At 61.3% G+C, this 13,139-nt stretch overlaps 2 protein-coding genes across 11 annotated transcripts in view; one reads left to right on the top strand and one right to left on the bottom strand.

The window, feature by feature from the left end:
- The window catches only part of WDR41 (WD repeat domain 41), a 32,157-nt gene extending 29,352 nt beyond the window's left edge, over positions 1-2,805 (top strand). For 2 of the 3 annotated variants that reach the window (XM_040985952.1, XM_040985949.1), the window contains 3 exons: positions 87-175; positions 684-817; positions 1,335-1,602. In XM_040985952.1, coding sequence (XP_040841886.1) covers positions 87-175; positions 684-817; positions 1,335-1,490 — 379 coding nt within the window. In that variant the 3' untranslated portion in view covers positions 1,491-1,602. Of the gene's footprint in view, positions 1-86; positions 176-683; positions 818-1,334; positions 1,603-2,163 lie in introns of those variants that run through there. The other variant, XM_040985950.1, reaches the window with a different exon arrangement.
- A 549-nt stretch (positions 2,806-3,354) lies between these two features.
- The window catches only part of PDE8B (phosphodiesterase 8B), a 52,085-nt gene continuing 42,300 nt past the window's right edge, over positions 3,355-13,139 (bottom strand). For 5 of the 8 annotated variants that reach the window (XM_040985941.1, XM_040985943.1, XM_040985944.1 and 2 more), the window contains 11 exons: positions 12,197-12,271; positions 11,069-11,145; positions 9,821-9,985; positions 9,561-9,606; positions 9,100-9,235; positions 8,355-8,553; positions 6,348-6,565; positions 5,309-5,429; positions 4,599-4,766; positions 3,669-3,798; positions 3,355-3,496 (listed from right to left, as the gene is read on the bottom strand). In XM_040985941.1, coding sequence (XP_040841875.1) covers positions 3,387-3,496; positions 3,669-3,798; positions 4,599-4,766; positions 5,309-5,429; positions 6,348-6,565; positions 8,355-8,553; positions 9,100-9,235; positions 9,561-9,606; positions 9,821-9,985; positions 11,069-11,145; positions 12,197-12,271 — 1,445 coding nt within the window. In that variant the 3' untranslated portion in view covers positions 3,355-3,386. Of the gene's footprint in view, positions 3,497-3,668; positions 3,799-4,598; positions 4,767-5,302; positions 5,430-6,347; positions 6,566-8,354; positions 8,554-9,099; positions 9,236-9,560; positions 9,607-9,820; positions 9,986-11,068; positions 11,146-12,196; positions 12,272-13,139 lie in introns of all 8 variants that reach the window. The other 3 variants (XM_040985947.1, XM_040985948.1, XM_040985945.1) reach the window with 2 other exon arrangements.

Below are 13,139 nucleotides of genomic sequence, written 5' to 3'. Positions count from 1 at the left end.
TTGGTGTGCACCATGCCAGCGCCCTGGGGGCTCCCCACCGCCCTGGCCCCTCACTGTTGCACGTGGCTGCTCCCCTGTCCCCACAGGCAGTTACTCTCCTGCTCAGAAGATGGCAGTGTGCGCATCTGGGAGTTACGAGAAAGACAGCAGCTCACAGCCGACCCCGTGCCCACAGGTCTGTCTCCCCCGGGAGGCCGAGCTGGCACCTCGTCCGCCCCAAGACAAAAGGCAGAGGAGGGTGGGTAATGAGGCGACCCAGGCGCTGCAGGACCTTCCATAGGGAGCAGGTTAGAGTTCCCCCTCCAAACAGCAAGGTCACACCAGGAAGTGCACCGCAGATTCCAGGGGTGGCATTGTCCCCCAAGTACCCACCAAGTCCCGGCTACGGGCACTCTGCTGTATCACAGCCTTGGGACGCTCCTGACACGAGTTAGGTACCCCCCTGTGCCGGGAAGGCACGTGCCGGGGCCTGGGGCTGCTGCTTGCACGCCTCCCCTTGGTGGCCCAGGGCTTTTCTGTTAAGATTTCTGCATCTGTGGTGAATGGACAAGCTCGAGATGAGGGAATGTGCCTGGCTGGTGCCTCCCCCTCAGCCCTGGACAGAAGCAGGTTGTACTGGTGCGGGTTCCACTAGAGGAACCACAGTACTTTTGGAAATGACCACAATGATTATATTTTCATAGGCTTTTTTAACATGTGGGGATTTGGAAGAGTGAATAAACAAGCCAGCCAGCCTGTTAAAAAGCAGCAAGAAGTTACCACTTCCTGTTCCCTGGAGCTCATTGGCGATCTCATCGGACACTCGTCCTCCGTGGAGGTATGGCTTCCTCTGCTCGTGGCCAGCAGGCCTGTAGGGTCGGGGACAGCCGGGGCAGCTGAGAGGAGTCAGTGGCGCCCCGGGGTGGGAGTGTTCTGCTACCTCGTGAGCCAGGCGTCGGGCCAGGCAGTGCTTCCAGAACCCTGTGGGGGTCAGTACGAGACGGGGCTGGCCCCGTTCTGCTTGGCTTCCACGCTGCAGGGTGGAGGGTGGGCAGTGTCCTCTGGTGCAAACAGGCCATCCCCCACTCCCAAGACCTTGTGTGCATCTTTGGAATCTGCAAAGGTAAAAATCTCCTGGGATGTTGGGAAATGGGATTGTTTATTTCGGTGCCAAAATAGTTTGCGTGGGTTTTTCCCAAGACACATTTCCTGGGAGCAGTGTCTGTTCCGTGCCGACCCCTGTTGGGCAGTGCTGCTGAACCCCTGCAGAGGGAGTGGCCCCAAGGTCTGCATCACACACATCTGTTAGCTTCTGCTCTTAGGGTTTCTCTAACCTGTTCTAACGTCCGTTCTAGATGTTTCTATACTTTGAGGATCACGGACTAGTGACCTGCTCTGCGGACCACCTCATCATTTTGTGGAAGAACGGAGAGCGGGAATCTGAACTGCGCAGTTTAAAGCTATTTCAAAAGTTGGAGGAGGACGGTGACCTGTCCCACACTGCCCTGTAGTGTGGCACCACACAGGCCCCGAGGGACGGAGCACGAGGGTCCTTGTGGTGAGTGCCAAGGTGGAGCAGAGGGCAGCAGCTCGTCATTAAAATGTTTGCTTCCCATGACCTGAGTAGGAATTCTGCGTGGCTCCCCCGGGGCAGCTACTGGAAGGGACAGACTGCATGTTCCAGCTGGAACAGCAGGGGGAGTGCGCGAGCCAGTAAAGCAGGTGGCTTGGCGTGCGGGGTGCTCTCCGCAGAGCACCGGCGGCCTGTCTTCCCTGTGCAGCTGTAGTGGGTTCGGGTCAGCCGGAGGACTTCCGCTCGCAGTGAGCACTCGGTCCACGAGCTGGTCTTCAGGGCATGTGGGGGGAGACCCCAGGAGCTTCCTTAGTCGGACTAAGTGCTCTGTAACAGGGAATTAATGCAGCAACTCCAGCTGCACCCGTGTGCGCCCTAACACAGGCTCCATGCAAACATGTGCGTGGAGTCCCAGCACTTCCTGACAGGCCCCTCAGTTCTGAGTGAGGTGGAGTTCCTGCCTGGGTCCACCTAACACCAGGCCGGCGACTCTCACGGAACCGGCCCTCGTGCTTGCCTGTAAACTAGCCAGTTTGAAAGTGTTACAGTGCTTACTAACTCTGCTTCTGTGCAGTAGGAATAGTAAATTTAGAAATGTGCCTTGTCTTCAGGGTCTTCTAGAAACTGCTGCGGGCAACACCCCGAGGACCTGCCTGTTGGGGGCAGCGGACACCCAGGGCCAGGTCGCAGACTCGCCTGAGGGCACGTCTGACGCTGACCGTTACTTACCCGACATCCCAAGCAGAAGGCTTCTCGGTAGTGGATTCTGTCATCCTGGTTTGTGTGTGGCTTGGGAAATGAAGGACACTAAATCCAAAGTTTGAAATTACGAAAAGTTTAGTTCCAAGAGGTGAGACATCAGCTGCAGGGGCAGGACAGGGTTACAGCGCGTCGCGTAGAGACGGCCGGCACGACACAGGGAAGAAACGCATAGACAAGTGGATGCTTGCATGTGCCAGCCCCTTGCCTCGTGCGTGTCCACTCACGCTGTCTGCTGGCGCAGCGGGGAGAGGCCAGCCGTGATGTCCTGTGACGGGGCTGCTCCCGGAGGTGACAGCAAGGTGTGAAAAGAGCTGTATAAAACTAGGTGCTGTGCTTCAGCATTCCAGTCAGGTTGCACTGAGTCTGTCCACATCACCGAAGCACATGGCGTGATAAACAGCCTGGCTGACCACTTCCGTCCCCTCCCAGCATGCTCCACGGACTGACACCCAGAGAATTTAGATTGTCATAAAAATGCTAAACAGCAAATGCATTTTTTTTTAAAAAAAAAAGCTTCCCCAGGGTGTGCCAATGACATGGCTTTTCACACACCACTCAGTGCAGTGGCTGCCTCTGGAGAGTGCCCCGTGACAAGACACCACAGCAGGCCCTGGCTGCGAGGAGCCGCCAAGGGATGTTCTCACCCGGGCCAGAAGCTCGGCCAGAACCCCACCTAGCCACAAAGGCTGGCATGTGTCCCGCTGACCAGTAACCGGGTCCTAGTAAGCAGGTTGTGCTAGCCTGAGCTGCTGTCTGCTCACGAACCCTCACACTGATGGCACACGCCACAGCCTGGGGGCTCGTGCGCCAGAACTGAGCTGCTCACAGCCAAGCGGCCTGCAACCTCCTGAGGGGCTGGGCGCCCAGGCCCCGGCTTTGTGGCCGTGTCCCATCGGTGAGGCCACACAGCATGGCAGCATGGCAAGGGGGTGGCCCAGTATGTCACTAAGGGTTGCTCGAAAGGACATTTTTCTTGATGGAGCATAACTAGAAAAATAAGATTTGGAGACAACTGGTGCACGGTTAACCTCAGCCCTGCTGTCCTCGCTGGCCCTCTGTCCCCAGTGTGGCGTCAGCTGGCAGGCGGCAGCCGCAGGCTCCTGCACTTGAGGTCGTCCAGCGTCTTCCAGTGCTTGTAGTTGTCGGCCAGGTGCTGCATCAGCGCTGGCAGGTGGGCAAAGGCTGGGGGCACAGTGGGGGGGAGCCCTGTTAGGGGAGCCCGGGGCGCAGAGAGCCCCTGGTGTAGCATTGGCAGCTGCAGCGGGAGCCAGTCCCTCCCACTCACGGCTGACTGAGGGGAGGCTTAGTTCAGGGGGTCCCAGACCATCCCGTGGGCGGCGCCCCGAGCGCTTACCATCCCAGGCGTCAAACATGTCCGTGATGAAGTAGTCAATGAAGGAGATCTGGGACTTGGGGATGCTGCAGGTGCTGCGGTCAAACACTGGCATCACCACGGGCAGCCCCTGCCGCTTCTCCTCGTCTGTCTGCAAGAGACACGTCACCCTGCGGTGCCTCTCGCCGGAGCACCCGTGTGGGTGGGGCCCTTGCTTTGTTTTGGGACGTGCCAGCACTGCTCTGGCCTGACGTCTGCACTGAGGAAGTTGAGGGAGCAGGGGGTGGGGGCTGCCAGCCCTGACTGGGAACCCAGGAGCCCCCCGCCCCCGCGGCACCAGCAAACAGGTGTCACGTCGTGGCCTCGGTGAGGCAGGAGGTCCTGGAGTACAGTGAGTGCGCAAAGTAGCACGGAGCCCCTGCAGGTGATAATGGGGTGCGGGGTCCCAGGCTGTGAACAGGAAGACATGCTCTATGGGAAAGCTGCCCTCAGGGCACAGAGGGGGCACGTGTGCCTTCCCCGGGCAGCAGTCGCACCACCAGGAGCTGGCATGGCACACCCCCGCCCGCCCACTCAGGACTGTTGCCACGTGCACTCGAGCCCTGGCCTGGGTGAGGCTGCTGCCTCGGCTCCAATCCCATGCAGTCTTCTGCTTTCTGGGTCTCGACTGACCCACAGTGCTGCTCTCCTAACAAGAGCTTGTTTGTCTCCCATCTTCACACTCCCGCAGAGTGGTCCCCAAGTCCCCTGTGCCTCCAGGAGGTGACTTGTGCGGCACTGTGCCAGCCTCAGGCCTCACTCTGCCGCCTCCCCCGGGCAGTGTGAGACCCGCGGGGAGAGGAGGGCCACGAAGCCCCCAGCAGCAGCCCTGGCTGGACGGAGGCTCCGTGTGCTCCCTGACCCGTGGAGTGACCTCGGCTGAGTGGCCAGCTGCCCACCAGGGCCACGCACCTGGGCGAAGTACTCCTCCGAGATGCGCCCGGCCCACTCGATGCACAGGTCCAACGGCCGGCACGGGTTGGCCACGTCGGCACACTTGATCATCATACGCCTGATCAGGGTCTGGTTCTCCGGCAAGTTCCTCCCAGTCAGACCGCACTCACAGTCGCTGCCCTCTGTCTGGAAGACAGCAGGCGGGTCACTGGGTGGAGGCGGTGCCCTCTCCATGTGCAGTGTCAACACCCAAAGCCTGGGGCTCAAGCTGCCGTCAGCGAAGGCTGCATGCCTGCGACCCAGGACTCGAGCCCAGGTACCCTCGTGAGACCTGGCCTTGGTCACTGCTGAACAGATGCCCACCGTGCCCGTCCCAGCAGTGGCCAGGGCTGGGTCACACTGCGCCCCAAGTCGGCGCTGCAGCTCCAACTGATGTCTGGTATAACCCCTGGGTCAAACCTCTACTGCACTAACTTGATTTTAACAATAGCTTCATGAGCCTTTCTGTCCCGTGTCCCTAAAAGCTAAAGAATAAAAACCTAAGGCCGACTCATAGGGCCTCTGTTTCTTAACGTGGGAGTCACAGGTGGGGGCCTGCTCTTCCAGCTCAGAGTCACCCTGGACACTGCCATCCTGCTGGCCCCCTCAGCCGCCTGGGAGTGGGCACCCTGCCGGCTCTCTGGGACACGGGTGCACTCAGGTACATGGGCCATGTGGGAGACGCTTACCTCTGCTGCCAGTGGCTTATTAATGCTGTTCACAAATTTGTTCACATGCTCGAAGTGTTTTGTCATCTCCGTGGCCAAAACCATGTCAATAATGGCCTGACGCAGTGTCCGGTAATGGTTCCTAAAACCGCCAGCAGAGGGGGCTGTCACGTCCTGGCCCGGCTGGACTGCGCCTGCGTCCACCTCCCTCTGCACAGCCCAGGCGGCAGCTGAGCCCAGGGACTTGCCTGTCCACCCAGCCAGCCAGGACCTGCAGGCCCCATCTGGTCTTCCCAGTGGGGGACACCACAGGGCCTGGCTGCATCCCAGCTCCACTCCCTGTGAAGGCTCAACTGAGGGGGCGCAGGTGAGGCAACTGCCTGGGTCCCCGCCCACCTTGGGAGGGAGGGACAGGGTGCTCAGATCCTGGCTTGGGTCTAGTCCGGCCCAGCCCTGGCTGTTGCAGGCTCTGAGTCACCACAAGCCAGTGTGTGGTTTAATCTTTCCACCTTAAGTAACAGGAGCCATGTCACACTGCGAGCACTCCACTGGGTGGCAGGAGTGGGCAGGGCTGTGGCATCCGCCTAATGTACCGACTGCAGGAGAGCTGTGGGGACCTGGGCGACGGCCCAGGGAGACTGTCCCATTCCTCCTGACCGCGGCTGGCTGTCCCCGCTGGAGCCACGGGCCTGGCTCATGTTACTCAGAGTTAAGAGCGGGGATGTATCTGCTCAGGAGCTGAGGCCTGCTCTCCCGGCTCACAACAGGCCTGAGGCCCAAGGGAGTTCCTCGCACCCTGCCCACTGCCACTGCCACTGCCACACAGGCTGCTCCAGGCCATGAGCCAGTACTGCCATCTGGTCCCTGGTGGCCACCTTGCATCAGCACCTGGGACACAGCGTGGAAGCCGTTCCCATCAGTGTCTGTGTATTGATGTGTGGTAGCTTGGGGACACTCCCCGGCCTCACTGAGGCGCAGGGCACAGGGGCCTGTCCTGAGGACCAGGCCACGGTGCACCCCCCAAGGCCCCCAACGCTGAGCCAGGGCCCAGTCACCGCACCTGTCGATGTTCTTGAAGATGTTGCACTTGGTGTCCTTGACGGTGAGCTGGAAGGCCAGGGCGGTGTGGTGGCTCTCGAGGACGGCCGTGTCGTTGTAGAGCACCGCCAGCTCACTGCCTGCGTTGCACAGGAAGGAGTTGGTCCGGCCCGGGTGGTCCACATCGTGCACGGTGGCTGCAATCAGCGCGGCCACCTCGTCCAGATGGTCGAGGCTTCCCTGGGGCGAGGGAGGCCACACCATCACTCTGAGCTGCCAGAACCCACCGCTAACCCTGAAGGGCAGGGCCTGGGCACGCAGCGTCATCCCTTGAGCCTTCTCTGATCTCCCAGGAATGCCCGCCCCAGCCCCCAGCCTGGGCCCTGCACTTGAGGGGAGCATGGCGGTGTGAGCTGCAGCCAGCAGTGTACTCTGCAAGCCGATGGCATTCGTTTGTCCTGAGGTGGCGCTGGTGGGTCCTGGCCCCTGTGTGTCCCTGCTCAGATCCTCCAGTGAGTAGACACGACACCTGAGGCCTCATGTCACTTGGGAAGCAGCGCTGCTGGGGACCCCAGAGACGGACACAAGACCATCACCCAACAAGACAGACTCCTGGGAGTTGGGCAGTGAGCAGGGACTCGGAGCTTCCACCGGAGGACGGGGCACGGACCTAGAGCTGAGCGACAGGAACCCTAAGGGTTTCTGTGGGGTACAGCCTAACGAGGGGCATGGGGTTTTGTGTTCTGTCATCCAGGAGTGACAGCTGCCTGCTGGGGTCTTGCCAAGGTGTGGGGTGACACCTGCTCAGGTGACCAGAGGTGTGGCCTGGCGTGGGACAGTGCTGGCCATTGGGTTGCTCCTGCTGAGGGGCTGCTGGACACGTGGGGCAGCCGGCTTCCTTCATGGGAACCACGTGGCGGCTGAGGCCTGAGGGACAGGCAGGAACCAGACAGGAGGCCACGGCAGGGAGGGCAGGGCCGGTGCCCGTACACGGACACACAGATGTCGGCACACACACCCCGTGGGGATTTCTGCCTTGCCCTCGAGGGTGCCGGGCTGACACAAGGCAGAGGGCAGGCTTCCTGCCCGGGGCTGTGGGCACACCGGAGCCCAGCCAGCTGCCTCCACCCACACTGCAGGCCTCCCGCGGCACTCATGCTCCAGCCACTTGCGCTGGCTTCTCCCTCAGTTCCCGCAGCACCACACGTGGCTCTGCACCGCAAGCTCTTGTTCTAGCCGCTGGGAGCGCTGGGAGGGACCCTGCCTGGGGACCAGACCTAGGTGAGCTCTGCCGGGGCTGAGGGCGGCCGAGCCGCAGCCCTGAAGGCAGCATGGCCAGCTACGGAACGGGAGGGGAGACCTGTGAGCAGCGCAGCGGGGGGAGCGGTTACCCACACCGCACACACGCTGCTCCGGCACAGGGCGAGAGGCACTGTGACTGGGCTGGACTCCACAAGAAGGCTGACCTGCACCGCCCTGTTTGCCAGCGGCACTGTCCACATCAGCCGAGACAGTAGCCCGCGCTGTCCACCGTCAGAGGGACACAGACATGTGCGGTGTGTGCCCAGGAACAAACCCTGTCACAGCAAACCACAGGGCTCGGGGGGTCGAGATGAGTGGAACACGCCCCACATACAAGTGCTGCCTGTCGTCCCTCGGTTGTGGGAGCAGAAAACCACACAGCATGGCCACCGGGGAGCAGGAGGGGTCGGGGACTGGAGGGTTAGCTCAAACCACTCCTCGTGACCCACAGAGGAGGTGACGGGAACTCCTCGCACTGTCGCACTCTGTAGTTGACAACACACACATGCTGCAAGGCTCCTGACAGCCCGATGGCCAAACCCCATCACCAAAGCCACCTCCGCGTCACTGAGCTGATGAGCGTGTGGAGTGGCCACTCACACACCCACCAGTGCTGCCCAGTGTCCTTCACAGCACCCCATCAGCCCAGTGCCCTGCTGGACGCCTTCGCAGCGCCCCGACAGCCCGCTGCCCTGCTGGGCTCCTGGCCGTGGCAGCACAGCCCTACCTTCACCCGCTCCTTTCCAAGGAAGAAGGCCGTGGCGTGCAGGACGTCTGCGGCGTGTGTGGAGTTGTGATAGGCGTTGGAGGAATGGTAGTTGGCTTCGATCACTTGCAGCCAGGCCCGGAGCGTGGTCTCAGAGCAGTTCAAAAACTCACAGACCCCAAACCGGGAGAAGACCTTCAAGCCCAAGTAAACCAGCGGCCTAAGACACGGGAAAACTGGTTTTCTTTGGTGACCTGGGGATTGCGGACATGGTTCTGACATTTCAAATCTCAGTGTGCACAGGGTATGACCCTGTCCTCCCCAAGGGAGGTGGTGCCAGGGACAGGACAGCTGCCCCCAGTGGCCAGTCATGTGATTTCCAGGGCTTCTCCGGGTCACAGGCTCCCTCCATCCCCCCAAAGCCCTGCACATTCCTGGTGCTCCCCAAGCTGACAGGGAGGAGGGCAAGGCCTTCAAACGGCCGCCTCAGTGGAGTGCAGCTGCCATCTAGTCACACAGCCCCACAGCGCTGGGGTCCTGCGGCAGGCGGGAGGCCCTTCCAGTTCCCCAGCCTGACCTCCACCCAAGAGCCCACAGTGCTCCCGCCGTGTGCCAGGGTCCTGATGGCCAAGAATTCTCAGCTCCCACTCCTTCAGCCCTGCCCTTGGGCAGAACCTGGGGTCTCCTGGCCCGCACTCCCCGCACCAAGCCCTGCAGGTGAGAGGTATGGTGGCAGCTGCCTGCAGCTGGGCAGGCAGGCACGAACCTTTTATGTGTCACCGCTTCCAACTCAAAGATGTTGAAGTCCCAGCTTTCCTCGTTGTCGAGTAGCTGGGCGATGCTGGGGGGCACATCGTTGATGGTGATCGGCATGGCCAGGTGACCGTGACTCGGGGGCACATCTGGGTATACAGCAGGATTGGGGGCAGCTGGGTGACCCTGGACCCTGGCCTGATGTCCAGGGCAGGAAGGCTGCTGCCTCAAGACTTCCCAACATGACTCAACTCACTGGGGTTGGCTAGCTGTATACACTGCAGAGCTCTACGAGTGTGTAATTCTGACTGTTCAGAGGACAGACTGACTAGCCAGGACACCCAGCCTGCAGTGTAGACCACAGAGATGCTGCAGTGGGGGGCGATTCCGGGCCCTACTTGGGGGCCCTCATGATGCCTGGAGGCCCTGGCCCGAGCCCAGTGCGCAGGGACCCACTGACAGAGGACGACTTACTCTTGGTGAACACGTACTCGTTCCCCGACAGCCGTCTCAGGCCGTCCTGGAACCAAGAAGGTCGTGTTAGCTGCACGCAGGGTAACCACACGGCCTGTGGCCTGTCCTAACCCATCAGGCTGAGACGCAGCCCGCGGCCTGCAGCCCACCCTCCTCGGGCACAGAGCTGAGTAGCAGGTGACCCAGGATGCCGGGAGCCATGCCGCAGTGTAGCCCGTGGGAAGTCGGCACAAAGGCCTGCGTGTGTGCCCCCCACTCACGGTCATGAGGCCCCCGACCAGGTCGCTGGTGTGCGGGTCTTCGTCTTTGGTTCCCAGCTGTGGGGAGTAGAGTTCTGTGGTGCGTAAGATTTCCAGCACTCGGTCCAGTGCTTCTGCCACAGTCACAGGGCTGTTTTCCTGGGCTGCGTTGATGATGTTGATAACCTGAGGACAGCAGGCAGGTGTGAACTCGAGCACACACAGGTTCCCAGCTATCCCTGTGCCCACAGACTTGAGACGGGCGGCGGGACCATGCCAGCACTGTGCCTTTGCCAGAAGTGAACCCACCACACGCTGCTGCCCCCTCCCTGGGTGCCACAGCTTTCTCCCCTCTCCCCATAACTCTTCTCGAGTGGGGGCTGGGCTCTTAGCCAACTGTCCTTGCAGATGAGGAACACACAGCTCCACAGCCAGGGACCCTCATGCCCACTCCTGGCCCTGGTCTCATTCTTGCAGCCTGGTACATCCAGTTACTACTGGATACGTCCACCAGAACCACTTCCCAACACGTCCCAAGATGGACTCACCGCTGTGCCCCCCTCCCTTCCCAGCAAATAAACTCCAGACCAGAGATGGCTGCCCTGATGCTGCCCTTCAGCAGAGAACACTTCACCCTGAATCCTGTAAAATCAGAGCGACACACCCCCTTACACCTGCCAGCTCACTCCCCAAATGCAGCAGTCAGGGCTGGGCCAGGCAAAGCCAGGAGCAGCCACTGCATCTTGGTCTGCCACATGGGTGCCAGGGGCCCGTTTGTGGGCCATACCTGGACTTCCAGGTACAGCAGCAGGGAGCTGAGTGGGAAGCAGAGGTGCCACACTTCTGGGATGTGGCCACCTCAGCAGTGGTTTGTCCCACTGCACCATACTCAAACCCAAAACGGGCTCCTGCTGGGCACATTACACTCTCTCTTGCTCTCCCACCCGAAGGGGTAACTTCTCACCAAATCCCATTGGATTCACCCTGGCATGTCACCCTGGCTGCTTGCACTGTGTCTGGGATTCCAGAAAAGTCCTGACTGCCAGCCTCGACCCTGTCCCCCTGCATTATCTGGGCCCCCACGCTACAGTCCCCATTCCCTCACTGCAGAGCCGCTCCTGCTCCTGGAGCGCGCTGACCCTGTAAGGCCTCCAGCACCTCCGCCACGCAACCCTGCTGGCTTCCTCAGCAAGACATCCACCTGCTCCATGCGTATCTCCTGAGCGTCCAGTCCCACAGGACCCGTGGGCCGACACTGCTGCCACTCACCTTGGTGATGGGCGCCTCAATGGTCATGGAGTGGATCCTGGCCATGGACGGGTAGCGCCGATTCTGCAGGCTGGGGGCTGGACGAGAGGTGAGAAGCTGGGTCTGGGTGCGGGGTCTGGGCTTGGTCACGGGCCTCATCCTCACGGTCCAGCCCTCCCCCTCCCCCACGGCCCCTCTGAGGCCGATGCTAAGCTGCCACCACCCTAGCCTGGGGGATAGTCTGGGGCAGGCAGGCCCACAGGAGACACTTCAGAGATGGGCGCTAGGCCTTGTAGGTCTCATCCCGACATCCACCAGCTCCCCTCCCCATGGGTTCCCTTGTCTTCAGCGGGCAGGGGGCTGGTGCTGGGCACAGCCAGGGTCTCTGTCTTCAGGGCAGAACCCTCCATTCCTAATTTCACCACAGCCAGAGCTGGTAGTGGTCCCAGCTAAGACACTCCTTACAAGAACCATGTGGCTTACAGTCCCTCACCTGAATGTCCCGTTTAGCCCCTGGCTCCACACCCCATCCCCGCCTTCTCCACAGTCACTACCTCCCCTCGTGTCCCCTGGACCCATCCCCTGGTCACTGAGTCGGCAGCCCTGGCCCCCACAACACAGCCTGTGCAGCCCACCTTGCTCCTCCCACCTCCTGCCCTTGGTCCCTGAAGCAGGTCCAGCTTCTGTGCAGTGCCTGCACCTGCTCAGACCCATGGTCCCTTCATGCCTCGTCCCCACCACACCCTCAAGGGATGTCCCCCCACCCTGAGCTCTGTCATCCCAGCCCAAGCACCAATCCTTCCTTTGAACTGTCTTCTCCCTGAGGCCCTGACCCAGGGACAGCAGGGACCAGGCTGGCCTGAGACCGCCATCCGTTCCTTGCCAGGATCAGAAGCGGCCCTGGCTTTCTCTTATAGGCAGACATAACCAGCTACTGAGGCCTGACCCATGCAGCTCCTCTGCTTTGCCCGTGCCCGCCTCCCTCATCTGCAATGCATACAGGGCCCTGGTCCCAGACGCGGGCTTGGGGAGCTGACCCCTGGTCCCTTCTGCTGCAGCATGTGGTGGGACGAGGCTGTGGGCATGGTCCAGGCAGCCAAGCTGGCAGCCCCTTGGCACATCCATGCAACTTCTGCACGGGCGACTCACCGTCACTGCCCCGCGAAGACACGGACTTGCCGTCCAGGGACTCCTTTCTCCGGTGCCGGTGCCGCGAGTGGGCCTCTGGCGAGGGGGGGGGCAGTTGGTCTGTGGCAGCGGGACTGCCCCCCCCCCCACGGCCATGCAAACACAGACAGCGACTCTGAGCACTCTGCTCCACAGGTCGCCTCAGGAACGGGTCGGGGGGGCTGCTGAACCCTGGGACAGAGTCTGGGGATCACTTTACACCCCTGGGGCAGGGGGTCACGCATGGAAACTCCACGCTGAGGAATTCTGCAGAGACCATAATGTATTTGGGAAAGGCAGTCGGACCCACCGTGGGCCCCTGAAAGACTGGGGATGAGGTTCCCAGGGGGAGAAGGTGGCCAGGGGCCCCTGCCAACCTGGAAGGGAGCAGGAGCAGCAGCTGTGGCCCCCCAGTCACGGAAGTGGCCCCACTGTCGCCCCTTACTCAGGGATGGGAAGCGCCAAGACAGCTCAGCCTTCACAGACTTGGACAGTCCTGCATGTTACCCCACACAGCTGCCACCTAGGAAGGACTCCTGGGACAGAGGAAGCGGACGGCAGCCCAGACAAGGCAGGCAGATGAACCCAGTGAACATGCGGCACGGCCAGCTGCCTGTGGACACCAGGCACTGTGTCCACTGTGACCACTGCACTATGTGACCGTGGGCTTCTGAGTCTTGGTATCTGTCTGTGAGGTGCGGCTCCCTATACGTATGTTCATTCTCTCTCGGTGGCTGTGAGAAGTCACTGGTGCTTGGACGGCACAGGCTGTGTCGTCCCTGCTGCTGGCCGCCCACCATCACATGTTGGCACCTGCATTCTTTACACACACGAGGTGTTACCACTTGCCATTTCCACTTAACATGGCATCTCGGGCATGGCAGCCTGGCCGACCCTCCTGTGCCAGCTGTGCTTGGTGGGAGGG

This window comes from Ochotona curzoniae, unplaced genomic scaffold, assembly GCF_017591425.1.
Source record: "Ochotona curzoniae isolate NIBS_2020 unplaced genomic scaffold, NIBS_Ocur_1.0 contig_4501, whole genome shotgun sequence".
Lineage (NCBI taxonomy): Eukaryota > Metazoa > Chordata > Mammalia > Lagomorpha > Ochotonidae > Ochotona > Ochotona curzoniae.
This window is presented reverse-complemented; position numbering and strand designations above follow the sequence as displayed.